Source organism: Diadema setosum, chromosome 7 (assembly GCF_964275005.1).
Source record: "Diadema setosum chromosome 7, eeDiaSeto1, whole genome shotgun sequence".
NCBI classification, from domain to species: Eukaryota; Metazoa; Echinodermata; class Echinoidea; order Diadematoida; family Diadematidae; genus Diadema; species Diadema setosum.
The window spans coordinates 29,655,065-29,669,953 of NC_092691.1; the positions used below are offsets into that span (position 1 = coordinate 29,655,065).

The 14,889-nt window shown below is 38.9% G+C and overlaps 1 protein-coding gene across 1 annotated transcript in view; it reads right to left on the bottom strand.

Annotated features, from left to right (window-relative positions):
* LOC140231262 (C-myc promoter-binding protein-like) overlaps positions 1-14,889 on the bottom strand; it is a 78,640-nt gene that overhangs the window by 27,612 nt on the left and 36,139 nt on the right. Inside the window, exons 5-8 of the mRNA XM_072311407.1 lie at positions 12,331-12,460; positions 8,128-8,297; positions 3,852-4,093; positions 499-565 (exon numbers count right to left, since the gene is read on the bottom strand). Coding sequence (XP_072167508.1) covers positions 499-565; positions 3,852-4,093; positions 8,128-8,297; positions 12,331-12,460 — 609 coding nt within the window. The remainder of the gene's footprint in view (positions 1-498; positions 566-3,851; positions 4,094-8,127; positions 8,298-12,330; positions 12,461-14,889) is intronic.

Below are 14,889 nucleotides of genomic sequence, written 5' to 3' on the forward strand. Positions count from 1 at the left end.
CGTCGAGGGGGGGGGGCGGATTCCGCCCCCCCCCCCCCCCCCGGCCCTTTTAGGGTTAAGCAGTGATGATCTACTTAACAAAGGGGAGTTGATCAGTCATGACCCCCTTCCCTCTTGAAAAAAGGAAAAAATTTTGAAATTTCATGCAGAAACTAAAGAGACGGTTGAAAGACTACGACTCTTGACTTTCTCTTATTAGCATATCTACTGTACATACAATTGTGACCAACACAATTGTTTCTTTATAACATGTGTAACTTTCAATATTCTTGTGACTACTAACAATAAAACTTTCTACGTGTCATGCGTTCATTTCCTCTTCTTCTTTTTTTTAAAAACTCCGCTAATCTAGGTCACCTTCAGACATGGAATGGAGTTTCACTTTGAAGGCAAAAAAAAAAAAAAGCCAATCTACAGATGAGGTGGCAGCCTTCGTAAAGGCCACAGGAAAGGCAAATATCACATTCCGCGAGGCAGAATGTTTGTCAGAACACCCACCTCCATTAGAATCCTCGGCCGCTGAGGTGTTGGGAAGGGAACCTCATGCATGAAGTGCGAGATGTGTCTGAAAAGCAAACAACACACATTCATTTTATTTTACTTTTTTTGTTGTTGCTGCTAATTCAGTACACAGATATATACAGTGGTGCATGAAATTTTCCTTTGGCAAATGACTTCAATTCAAGTCTAAGCACACATTACACGTAACAAAACAAGAAAGGGCATCTAGAACAATGTCAGTGCGCAGTGTCATTGTACACCCAAGTTTACACAGATTTGGCATAAAATCCCACAATGTCACCCGATGAATGAATTTGATAGCCGTTACAGGGATCTTACCCATGTGTAGATGATTTGGTCAATCATAATCACTTGCCAAGCATATGTGTGCATGTGTGTGTGTGTGTGTGTGTGTGTGTAGACCTGGGTGTGTTGTGTGTGTGGGTGTTCTCTGTTCTGTTTTGAGATTGTTGTTGCTTTTCTTTAGAACTTGCAGTACCCAGCCTGTGAATGATTATAATTCATAATTTCAACTTCAAGACCTGATCAATGGTATGATTTTACATTGTACATGTGACGAGGGAGAATGATATAAATTCAGAGCATGTTTCCCTTGATTTAAAGGGATAGTACAGTATTGGTGGAGATGAGAATTGGGCTTTTAACTTTTTGTGAGATATCAAGAAAACACTTATGAAATGATACAGAGCATACCATTTTCATAGGAATTTAAAGTTTATTTGAAGAAAATCAGGTTTGGAATGACTGAAACATCCAAAAACAAAGTAAAACAAAGTGATCGTAATAAAAGGTGGGTCCCACACTTTATTAGAATCGTTCTGTTTTGGATATCTCGGCCATTTCAAAACCAATTTTCATCAAATAAACGTTGAATTCCTCATGGAATTATACACTCTTTCATATTTCATAAGAGGTTTCTCATTATCTCACCGAAAAAAGTTAGAAACCTGAAATCAGGTCTCAACCAAAACTATACGATATAACAGTGCTTTGTTTGAAAAAAAAATAGAGAAGTAGATCAGCAAAACTTTTTGGGGGGGGGGGGAGGGTGGAAATCAGATGCACAAGGAAAGTTATGAATGAAAGTTATGAAAACTATGAATGAAAAACAATCACAGGTTTGTCATACAATTTACAACAAAGCAAAGCTTGGCATTTTCTCTTCAACTTTGTTCATTACATATCCAGGGTAACAAAAATCTCTTAGTTACATAGACTTGCCAAACAGAATGTATTTTGAAAGCATGACTACATAGCTGTCTCAATCATGTGGCGCACAGGGTTTTTTTATTTATTTATCTATTTATATGTTTTATTTTCACAGGGTGGCTCCGTCAGTGGGTTAAACACTGTTGTTCTTGGAGGCCCTGCATGAACACATACATACAAATAAACACAAAAATGTATGATAATCATACAATACCAACAACAAAATCATATTTGCAGTATCAAATCTGTATATATCTTAATATACTGTATACTGATATATATTAAACTCAAAATTTAACAAATATTATGCAACATGGTTTACGCCATGGCACATAAAGAGTTAATATGAAATTCACCACTGGCTGGTGGGCAGGAATGGTAGAAGAGGAAGAAAGTGACTGAAGGTTGCAGCTGGTATGCTGGAGTGGTTTTAAACAATGGGATGCTTGGGCGTTATTAATGCGAGTCAGCTGGTTGGGCCCCCCTAAGGGGCAATATACGCCACAAAAATATCAGCTTGACTGATTTCCCATTGGGCTCTTGGGTCATGGCAGGCTGCTTCTGCTTCTTCTTTAAATAAATAAAATCAGTTTTCAGTTCTCATAGTTACAAACAGGCAGATACATTTTGTATCTGAGAAGGTTATAACTTTTATGGCACAATTATCATGCACTTACAATTGCAATCTACAATGTATTTGACTAATTACATACAAAATCAAAGCATTGATTAAGTTGCCTTTGAATGAGCTCCTCAGTCTTAAAAAACAAAGGGATCAACAAAAGGGAAAAATTTCAAAGTTCAGAGCATATTGTCACAATAGAAAACTTGGATTTTATCATGATGTGAGCCTGCAAATTAACAAGTGAGCCTTCATCTTATCTGAGTATATTAAATTGCCATTGGTCTAGATGTAGGGTGTCTTTTGTCATTTTTCCTTCCAAATTTCAAAATGAGGTTTGCCATTCATCTGAGAACTTACCACCAAGAGTCCTTGTACATGTACAGTGTATATAAACATGAGGTTGAATCAGGAGATACGAAACTGGACCAAGTTTTAGTGTCTGAATGTAATACCATAGTTTGAGCTATGTGACTGCTTTCAATGGGCAGTATTAAGAAGCATGGAATTTTGAGATAGTACCCTCGGGAAGATTATCCCATGCCCAAGGGTGTCTGCTTCTCTCTATTTGATATCATCTCATGCTTTTCCAGCAGTGTCTGGCTAGACAAAATAGCACTTCCCTGGACTCGGGACAGACAGACATAATGGTATAGCATTTGGTGGGGTCGGTTGGATGAGGTTACAACTTTCATTCACTATGCTTCCTGAGCATTGTTTAGGGTGGGTGAAGTGTAACAATCGAAACCAATCCGCAGCTGATATCCCAGCTGGCAAGTATGCCACACACCGAATGGCACGGTACATTGTAGCTCTACTCACACACATCATTTTGTACAGACTACAGCTTGGGGGTGGGTGGGGGTGGGGGGGGGGGGGTGTACTGCAGATGATTAGTGCGGCTCATATTACAACATTCATCCGTGTCTTTCTCAAATGCGCTAAAAGCTGTGTGAATTATCTCTCCAGTGAGCAAGTACAGTCTTGTTCTGGCCTGGTACTGTTGCAATGTGATCACACAACTGCGCATGATATAGTCATATTAAAGGACAATGTATTCCAAAGGCTTTGTTATTTTGTGTCATTCATGGGAGATTATATGAGCAGGACATGCGAGAGTTATCAGTCATATGAGTACTGCTTCTGTATCATTTGATTTGCTCAGATTCAGTCATTCACTTGCTCCTTTACCATCATTACTTTCACGTGCATAATCTTCTTTTTTTTTCTTCTCCAATATTGACTTTTTTTTCTGAAAAGGAAATGAGGATTGTTTCTTGTTTTGCTTTGGTTTTGGGGGTTTTTTTCAGTGTGTGTGTGTTTATGAAGTAATCAAGACTACCTGAACATTTGTAAGATTCTATTTCTTGGTGAATTCCATAAGTTTATGATAACTGAAAGACAACTCCAAATCTGAGAAACACTTCCAAGCCACAGCAATTAAATCCTTAATTCTCTATGGGAATGAAAAGGGGGAGGTAGGGGAGGGGACGCTTACCTCTCGATGGGAATGGAGCGGGGTCCCGAGATGGACACGCGGTAGATGAAGGAGAGGAACTTCTTGAAGGCCTCAAAGAAGGGAAAGTGGGAGAGCAGACAGATGCACTTGTTGACGTGGATGTTGTAGATGAGGGGGCCCTTCTTGCCGCTCTTGGGCCGCAGCTGTAGGGCCGTTCTCTGCTGCTCGCTCAGCTTCCCCTCGGGGTAGTTTTCGTAGAACGTCACGGCCGCTCCGTAAACCTTAAGAGGGCAAGGGTCATCGATGAATTCATCAAGACGACATGTTTACAGTCCTGAAGGCATAATTTACTGTGTCTGGATCAGGAAACATCACTAATCACAAAGAGTGCAGCACAGCAATGTCCTTGTCAAGAGTTATGAGGCTAAAACTACTAATACTCCATGCAGCGACTACATGAACAAGCATATTATCAGGGAACACCTAAAATTTTGCATAGTCTTAAAAGTGGATTTGCAGGACCGCATGGTTCATGATGGCTATGGCAGTCTGCCAGTCATAATTCATGTTTGGCATGCTTCAAATGTTCTGTTCACATAGTTGTAATAGGGTAATAATTTTTCTTTTTCAGAGCAGAATAAAGCCAAAATAAAAGATAATTTATCAAATTTTCAAACATGTCCAAGCTCACTAAGATGTCCAGCAGTTTGACGTTATACTCATAAATATGTAGCAGATTTCCAATAATTCTCATAAAGCACGAAAGATGTCATTCTTCTCTTATTCTTTTTCTATGGCAACACAGCAATGCTAATACACCTCTGTGTCTGTGCAGTCTTTCTGTACGTTTTGTACTGTTTGTGCTTACTGTACCTACACTTCAATGTGTCACCATCAGTGAAGTGAGTAATTAGCAACCAGAGAAAGCACAGTACAAAATATTGGATATTAGATTGCTTTGTGAGAAACTCAAACCAGTACATACAATATAAAGCTTCTCTTTTCACACTTTATTTGCTTGTATTCTTCAGTACACACCATGCAATAATTAATAACAGTGCCCCCCCCCCCTTAATCAGGATTAATACGAAAGGAAAAACAAAAACTGTTTTCCCATTAAAGCTGGGCTCAAGCAGTAGTCCATATGTACCAATGCATGTCACTCCTCAGTATGTGGGTGGGCCCAACGTGTTAGACCACTGCATTAGGTAGATATGCCTTTGACTATCCAAACACAGAATGATGGCAATATCAATTGGAAACTGCACAAATGACTGTCTGGCATATATGTAAAGAGATAGCTGCTATGCTAGGCAAATGAACACTCACAGAATATTTGGCTGGTTTTGGTTAGCATTTTGAGATATTATAGATTCACAATGGTTTTATCTTATCCAAACTACATATTATCTCTCGAATAAGCTGAACATGGTCCTGATTTATTTGTAAAATCACCCATAGAAGATATACATTTTTTTCTAATTCAATTGCATGTAAGTGAAGACCCTGCAAAAGCAGTTCAAACTTTTCTGATGAGCGCTGTACCGTAATTGACAAGTGTGTATATTCATAATAAATGCTTTGGAGAGTTTTCTGAATCCCCCGTGAGTACCGGTATATTTACTTTGCTCAAAAAAGGTTGGACTTAAACCAACAATCTCCTAATTACTAGATAGGCACCATATCCACCAGACTACTAGAACCTACACTCCTTCTTGTCAGTTCTATTCCTAAAAAAAACAAACAAAAATAAATATAACTCTCTTGCCAATAAAATCACTTCTACAGTCAGAATAATAAAAATCTACTCTCCAAATCGTATTTGAATTCAACCCACACTTCTACACACTTCAGGTCACCCATACAAATATGCGCAATTAGATTGTTTAATCACCATTCAATTCATCTGAGCTGAAACTAATTTCCATTCCCAAATCAAATAAGACTCATCAAGAGGGGCATGAACAGGGTAACGACGTCCCCCATTGTTTTCAGTCATCCCACGACTGCTCCACATTCCTAGCATGATACCTCAGCGACCCAGAAAACCTGTGAACGTTCGTGTGCCAGTTATAGTTATCTAGCTGATAAATGGCAACTGTGCAGAATTCTAATTAAACACACAGCTGATTAAAAAAAAAAAAATTAAAAAAATGTATAACCTTATCTATATTTTGTTTTAATTTCAAGGATAGATCTATCACTTTGGGGCATAAAGGGCATCAACTCCATAGACCTTGACCTACTTTGACCCTTTCCAGACCAATATATCTCAACATGCTGTTGAGATTGTATGCAAACAAGCCACCAGTGGGTCTGACTGGATTAATGCCCTTCTGCCTCTCAAATGATCACCTGATGTGGATCCTTGCACTTTCATCTATCATGTGTAAAGAATGACTCATCATTCCTTTCAGATGCAAAAGGTGTTTCTATGGCAGACTAATCATGGAGTCACACACCTTATACTTTTCAGGAAATAAACACATTTTAATCGCTGGGTTGGTGTGACCTAAACGTTCGGGCCATAGACCCTTCTATGCAAGGATTTTCAGGAATTTCATGAGGCACCAAGGATTTTGACTAGATATGGTGGTACATTCCCTTTCCTCATGAAAAGAGCTCATTTTGAATAATACAAACACTTGCTCTTGTTTTTCTGTCTCTAACTGTTCTTCAGATTAGTTGCAGTGTACTTTTATGTGTTCAAAAAGTAGTACAAAGTCAGAAATAAACTTAAAAGCAGTTGTATTGACATTAGTGCTATTATATCTGGAGATGGTCAAACAGCACACAAAAGTTGTGTGCTTGTAGTCAAAGGCAAATTGCATATGAAAGAGGAACTTCCTTGGACAGCAATGTCTTGCATTACTTAAAGTTCCTGCTTACACATTAACTTACAGTTTTGTGTTCCCACTGCATGTCACTTTTAGCTTATTTCATGTTAGATGTGCTATACTTACAGTGAGAAAAGACACAGGAAGACTGAGGAAAAAACGCGAGGATCATACAAAAAGACAACCAAAAAAAAAACAACAACAAACAAACCCACCCACCAATTATCTACATATAGCAGTGCTGCTTAAACATCTGAGAACATATGTGACCCGCTGCAACAAAAGGATCCGAAAGTTGGGGGAGGACAATTTTCTTAAAATGACATGACATTATTTCCTTACTCTTCCACTTTAATGTCATATATAACATGACTCATAAAAGTACTCAGTTGCGGAGATACCGATGATTTTATTAGCGCATGTCGAGTGGTTTAAGAAATCAGCGTTTCGAGAAAACCGCCTTCAAAGTTTTCCTTCCGACGCTATCATGATCAAAGGGAAACAAGACAGTTTCACTGTTTGACAAGTGAAGGTACGCTCCTAGCAACCTCCGCGATGTTCATTCAAGCTTAGCGCCAGCAGTCTATGTACGACCAATCAGTAACCAGGATGCCACGCAGCTAGACTCTGCTAGGGGCAGAGTCTAGCTGCGGCGCTAAATCCAAATCTTCGGACACGTTTCTGTTCTGTTGAAAGTCCAAAAATCATGGCCCAGAAAAATGCTATTTTCTTGCCTTTGCTTTGATCATGTAGCTTCGAAATTTCGTCAGACGATAGAAGATACATTAGACTACAAAATTATGTCAAAAACAGAAATCTGAACGTTCTGACGGATTTTGATGATCTAAATTCAAACTCGATTTTCTCAGCTCACGCGTTAGCGACTTTAGGATCCTTTTGTTATAGCGGGTCACATATGTGCATTATACACATATACATGTATACACACACACACATCAATTTATCATACATGTACAATGGCATTTATATGGATGTGTGTATATGTGTATGTCAGTAATCTATGTATGAATGTATACACAAATGTATGCGTGTCTGTCTGTCCATTGGTATGTTTACATGTATCTATGGCAATACTATGACTGTATCTGTCCATCTGTATTTCTTTCTAATTATTTCCACTCTCCAATTACTGTACGAGCTGAAATTTTTGCGTACAGATATTTTCGCGAATTGCTACTGGGAGGACATTTGCGCGTGTTGTTAATTTCGCGGTTGCGACGGTCTAACTGAACGTAACTATTTGCGCGTTGTTATATTCGCGTGTTGTTATTTTCGCGGTTCAAAGGCGATTCGCGAAATTCGCGAAAATAAAACCACCGCGAAAATTTCAGCTCATACAGTATCCACTCTTCTCCTTATTTTCTCATGGGTGTCCAATCTGATACCAATATTGGTAATACTTCAACTTCAACAAAATTAAAACAAAATAATAATGCCCTCTGCTCGGTGCGACATACCTTTCCACCAGCAATGTCCGTCAGAACGAACGTGGAAAAGACCGGCAGGGGGTGCTCCCGGTTGTCGTCCCAGCACTCGATGGTGGCGCCCATGGGCATGCAGAACCGGGGCACGGACTCCGGCAGGAGAAAGTCGTCGTGGTCCTCGAAGGGATAACGACTGATCATGTCTGGGGAAGAGGATGACGGAGAAAGGTGAGAGGAGATAGGACAAGGGATCTGATAATGGTCACAAAATTGACAAATGGACATTAAAGGGATGGTATGGTTTTGGCTACGATGGGGGATTCAGATATTAACTTTTTGCGAGATGATTAGGAAACACTTACGAAATATTACAGAGCATACAATTACAGGCAATGTATTAAGTTTATTTGATTAAAATCATATTTTGAAATGGCTGAGATATGAAAAAACAAAGTAAAACAAAGTGGTCCCAATAAAAGGTGGGTCCCACCTTTTATTAGGACCTCTTTGTTTCTGGATATCTCAGCTTTTTCAAAACCAAATTTTCATCAAATAAACTTTGAATTCCTCTTAGAATTGTATGATCTTCAATATTTCATAGGCTTCTCATTATCTCAACAACAAAAAAAAGCTGGAAACCTGAAATCCCATCTCAACCAAAACTATACCATCCCTTTAATGGCCCTGTGCCACACCACCCACAGATTTTTGTCAATGACTTCCTGGCAGAATATTTCTCCTCACCCCCCCCCCCCCAAAAAAAAAATAATATATATATATATATATATATATATATGTTCATCTTGGAATTTTCCACGTGTTGGACTTCGAATGTTGTAATTATTAGAAGAAAGAGTCTCAAGTACGCCATGGATCCAACGATTACAAAAAAATTTTATTACAAAATTTTCGGTCTGCCTCAGACCTTCGTCAGTGCAAAGACATTGTCTTTGCAAAGACATTGTCTTTGCACTGACGAAGGTCTGAGGCAGACCGAAAATTTTGTAATAAAATTTTTTTGTAATCGTTGGATCCATGGCGTACTTGAGACTCTTTCTTCTATATATATATATATATATATATAAGTCTCTACACTTTAATTCTATATCAGTTTCCTTTATGAAGCAATTAAAGATGTTATTTGTGTGCAACTTTTGTGCAACACAGAATCACTTGGACCCCGTTTACAGTGCGGGGCTGGGCTCGGCCGCGGCTCGGCCGTGGCCGAGCCTTGCAATTTTGTCCGTTTACACTGCTGGGCTCGGCCGCGCTTTTAATTCAAACCTTTCAATATTTTGTCGTAGTGGCGCTCTGCTTGTAAACAAACGCAATTTGTTATTGTCTGGTTTTCAGACCCTTTGCCAACTGAATTCTGTGGCGACAAAGTCGCCGTTCGGGCAAAGGCCTTTGCCGAAGGAAAAATCATTTGCAGGACAAAACTATCTTAAATTATACTAGTTTTCGACGTTTAGGGGGTTAATATCCTGAATAGCAAAATAGTACAGGCAGAGTGTTTGGAAGCCAGACTAAAATTTGCCGCGCATTTGGCCCAGTTTGCGTTTACACTGGGAAAAGGCCGGGCTCGGCCGCAGCTCGGCCGCGGCTGAGACCATCTCCAGAGCATGGCCATTTGCGAGGCCAATTTTGGCCTCGCATTTGGCCTTGTGCGCGTTTACACTGAAATGAAGGTGGGCTCGGCCACGGTCGAGCCGCGGCCGAGCCTCGCACTGTCAACGGGGTCTTGGTAACAGCAGATGCAGGTATTTCTCACGTGAAGGTAACTGAAACTACGCTTGAAATCATAAGTTTTTGTTTTAATACAATGGACTTCTATTGTTATCAACATACCTGTCAAGCCTGACAGAATCACTTACCAAAACAACTTGAACTAAGACTTTCATACTGTTTTGGATAGTACACTGGACTTCCACAATATTGAATCATGCATCCAGTAAATAAGAACCAGCCCACTTACTCTCTTTCTGAAAAAAAAGGGGGGGGGGGGGGAGTCCACACACTGTAGTTAGCATAGCAGTCTCCATTTGGATTTTTTTTCCCTCGTTGAACCAGAGACTAACACAGTCTGAAACATATATCTCCCCAAATGCTCAATACAAAGATGATCTTTAGCTTGGGATATACATGTATTGTGAAATACGACACCCCTTTTACCGGAAGAATTGAAGTTTCGATGGATCTGTCTGGCTAACCTGATCCCTAAAGCCCACAAACAGTCGAAACACAAACTTGGGGATATATCTTCCAAAGCAGTGAATAAGGGCCATTAAACCAGTCTAAGCTCCCAGTTTCACTATACATGTACATATCTACAAAGTTCTTAGCTACAAGGAAGTATTATGCCTTTCAAGGTATATATCAACAACTTGTATTTATGCCACACTCATCATGTCACGGCTTTGAATATTTCCAGGTATCATCAATCATATATCAATAAATGGCGATCATGCTTTAATATTTTCAAGTGGACGGACATGTTTCAAAATTTACATGTGAATACAGAGGACTTTCTTAGTGGGTTCTGTGGCTACTTCACACCCATAACTGTCAAGATTTATAAATGGCAATGGTCAAGTAGTTGTGAACCATCACAGGTTACAGCTACACTGCAATGACCCTTGGATGGAGCATGTAGGAAGTGGTGAGAATGAATGCTTTGGTATCTCTGGCATTTATTATACAACTGTCATAACCTAGGCAAAGGGTCATTTGTAAAATAAAAAAATGCCAGCTCGATGAGCTAAATCCAGGCACTGTGGGAAATGTAGCTGCTTGAAAGGAACAATCGCTTTGGAATGTGGGGAATACCTCAAGACAAGCAGGCTAATCATTTTCCTCTGACTGCACAGCTATGCTAGCAATCAAGGTAATGTTGGTATGGCACTTTAGTGTGTGTCTTGGAATTTATGACACCAAAGTGTAAAGTCAGCTTATGACTCCCTTCTTCTTCTACAATGACAAGTATCTTTACAGGATTCCATCCTGGGCAACTTCTGTTCAAGGGAATGTGGCAAGCAATCTTTGAGAAAAAGTACAACATGGGTCCATTCAACCTTGAACAAAGGCTACCTTGGGTGCTTCAGGCCATATTCAAAGCTCATTTTTGTGAAGCTTTTATTTCCAAGGAGCTGCTTCCAAGCTCTGAACTTTCAATGCGTGCGCTTGTTGTGTTATCATAGGGGAATTACCACAAGCATGTTTTTGAGAATAATACAGAGGAGTTGAAGACAAGCGCTTCTGTGGGGGCACCGCACAGGTTTGCACTGACAAAAACCTATGATTGGATTGATTTATGAAATGACAATGTACATTTGAACATAGTTAATCCTTTTTCTGCAAGAGTTTCTCAGGAAGTCAATGACTGGGCAAACTGCCAACAAAAATTGCCACATACTTTCCCCCAGTGTCTCTAAAAAAAATTGAATTGCTTTACGCACAAATCATGAAAACATAAAAAATATTTATGACAAAAAAGGTTGTCACAACACATAAGTAATAAAATGGCTGATCCACTGACTTACCACACAGTATGAGGAATCAAAAGCTACTTTGTCATTCATGTAGTTTTCTCCTGGGCATTTCCAATTAGATGTAAATCATATGCACACTGTTTTGGTTCAATTTTCTTCTTGATTACTTGGGGTTTGTTATAGGGGTGGGGTGACTGTGTTTTCCCAAAGATGCAACATGGACAGGAATATAAAATGCAATTCCATAAAAGTTCAAGTCTGTTTTTTTTTTAATGAAAACAGTAAAATTACACAAATGACTGCCAGATTTTTCTCTATTATTAATCAAAGTCAACTTGAACAAAGTGTAGAATCACAGAACAATTTTATGTCTCTCTGCTGAGCAAGTCAGTGCCTTTAAATCAATGAATAAATGACTGCACAGATGAAGTAAAGAAAAAATGAAAAAATTAGCATCAAGAAAAAGCAAGAACTTTTTCTGTTTCTCACTGCTAGGTAAGTCAGTGGCTTGACCCAACATTTGACAAGAACTACTTAACTACCACATGCCATCGCTAATATTGGGCAGAAACTGCTAAACTCCACAAAAGGCAACTTTTCATCTTTGATGCACCATTTTCATGGTGCACTGGTAATCTCGCAGTAACTGCTGTTGGCATCCCAATCCTCGCTGAGTGCATATTGATCTCATGCATAATGACCGTGCAGAGCAAAATATGAGAGGGTGAGGGGGGCAGCATAAACTTACCTGCCTGGTACACCAGTGAGTTTCCCCGTATGGCAGACTTCTTGTAGCACAGGTAGACGTCGGAGCCCATGACGCTCCCCTTGTTCAGGTTCTTGTTGATGAGGCAGAAGGCATGGGGAGGGCTCTCATTCTGGAGGAGGAAGAGTAGGAGGAGGAGGAGGAGGAGGAAGAAGAGAAAAAAGGAGATTGGCATAAAATTATAATCAACTGAGTCACTGCTGGAGACTGTTAATAATTTATCAAATCAGACAGTAAGTCCTGTATAAAGGTTTAAACACAATCATGAATGTGGTGATGTGATGTCAAAGATGACGACGCGACGATGATGATGATGATGATGATGATGATGAAGATGATGAAGATGAAGATGATGAAGAAGAAGATGATGATGATGATGATGATGATGATGATGATGATGATAAAAATGAAGATGAAGATGATGATCATGAAGATGCTGATGATGATGATGATGGTGATGCTGATGATGATGATGATGATAGTGATGATGATGATGATGATAACAGCTGTTGTGATTGTGATGATAAAGATGGTGGTGGTAACCATGGTAATATGAGGGATGCCAATCTTGGGAAAAAAAATGCAGTATTCTGAGGGCTGAAAGGCATATTTTTGGTGGAAAAACAGCATTTTCACCTTTCCTACAATGTAGATACAGCTGTACACAATTTGGGAAAAACAGTATTTTCCTTGAAACCTGCAATATTTTTCGGCAAAAATAGCACTAAATACTACACAAAACAGTTGGCATCTCTGTAGCAGTGTTTAGAGGTGGTGGTGATAATAGTGATACTGTATTAATATGGCAATAACTTTTCTGACAGTTATATTTTGCTGTTGTTCATTACATATTATCTCAGAAACTGATGGTGATAAAATGCTACCTAACCACGGATTATGCAGATGATAATGATGCAAGATAAATATCCATAACAATGATAACAATTACGCAAATGATGATGGTGATGATATATTGCTACTCTTTGTAAGGTAAAGGCATCAGTTTTTGAAAAACAAAAACACAAATTAACTTGAGCACAAGATTTTAGGGCCTCTCCAAGCATAATGTTGTACATCCGTAATAGTTTGGTTTTATTGTGAACATAATAAATGGTAAAAAAATAATAATAATAAAAGGAGGCCCCATGTAATAAAGTATGTGCATAATTCAACAATAACTGTAATGGCTCAACTAATTGTAGACGTGCACTTATCCACAGTATCATACAAAATTCCATGAAACAATGATTTGTGTTTGCTTGTGGGTAATGGCTCAAATTCATGAAATTCTTTCTGATAAAGCACTTTCAAAGCAAAAATGTAAATATTTACGGTCACAAAGGAAAAATTATCACCCAAATAAGCACTTGCATTCCAAAAATAGCACAGTGCGGTGCTGAGGCATGCTGTACTCTCATATGCACAAGCAATTTACAACAACATCTGTGACGTAAATAATGCCAAACCCTCACACATTTTATTCCTCCATACACATTTGTCACATCTACTTTGTAATAGCCATTTTAAAAAAGTGTGAATGCCTCTTTTTTCTGTATAGTAGATTGCATTCTAATGAATACTGGTGGAATGATTTACCAAAATATTCCTGTAGGATATGGCTTCCTCTGGCCTCTTGGGCAATAAAAGCCATATTTCTAGATTGATGCCACATCACATTGTAGAGTGTTTCCTACCCACCCCAGCCATGCCAAACACCTAAATATCACATCCATGATGTAAACATATGGGATGCACAAATCAAGCTTTAATGCAAAGCCAAAATATCCTTCAATAAAAACATGGGGGGAACTGCAAGTCTTCAATAGTGAGCTCTCAACTGTTTTGACAAGAGATACACGCAAAGGATTTTCATTTCTACTTCTTTGTCTTCATTCCGGCAGTTAAATATATCTGGATTTCTGTCGCTTTGTGAACAAAATATCAGGTTTCCTTCCTGTCGCCCGCAATATCTGACTTTGCAATGATTTGGAGTGTAACGAAACCCTCCCTGCCTGTATCGATGCAGTGCCACAATTCTCAAATATCATAGCGGGAGGAAAGATTAGCCGTTGGATTCTGTAAGGTTACACATGCACGAGAAGGGCCAGCAAAAAACATCGCCATCACCTGAAAACAATGACTGCCTTTCCTATGAAGTTAGGCATAAAAGAGCAGTTAAACAAAAAGTTAATCCCATCAAATACACCTCAGCAGTGTTTCGATGTAAAAATATTTCAGACAGCAATAACTATAATCAATGCTGAATAACATAACTCTTCTAGAAAATTCTACTAACCATCTTAGCTAACCTGAAAAAAAAATGAAATAACAAGATGATTCTGGAATGTTGCAGGTCAAAAATTGGAAAGGACATAAGAGGCCTATATATGTCATGGATAATCACTTGTAAACCAATCACATTTATACTAAAACGATATAAAACTATATGTTCTAAACTTTATAACATCTTTCAGATACTTCTGAAGGACTTAAAAAAAAAAATTCTACTTTGATTTTGTCTGTTCTATGAAGTCTGTTATA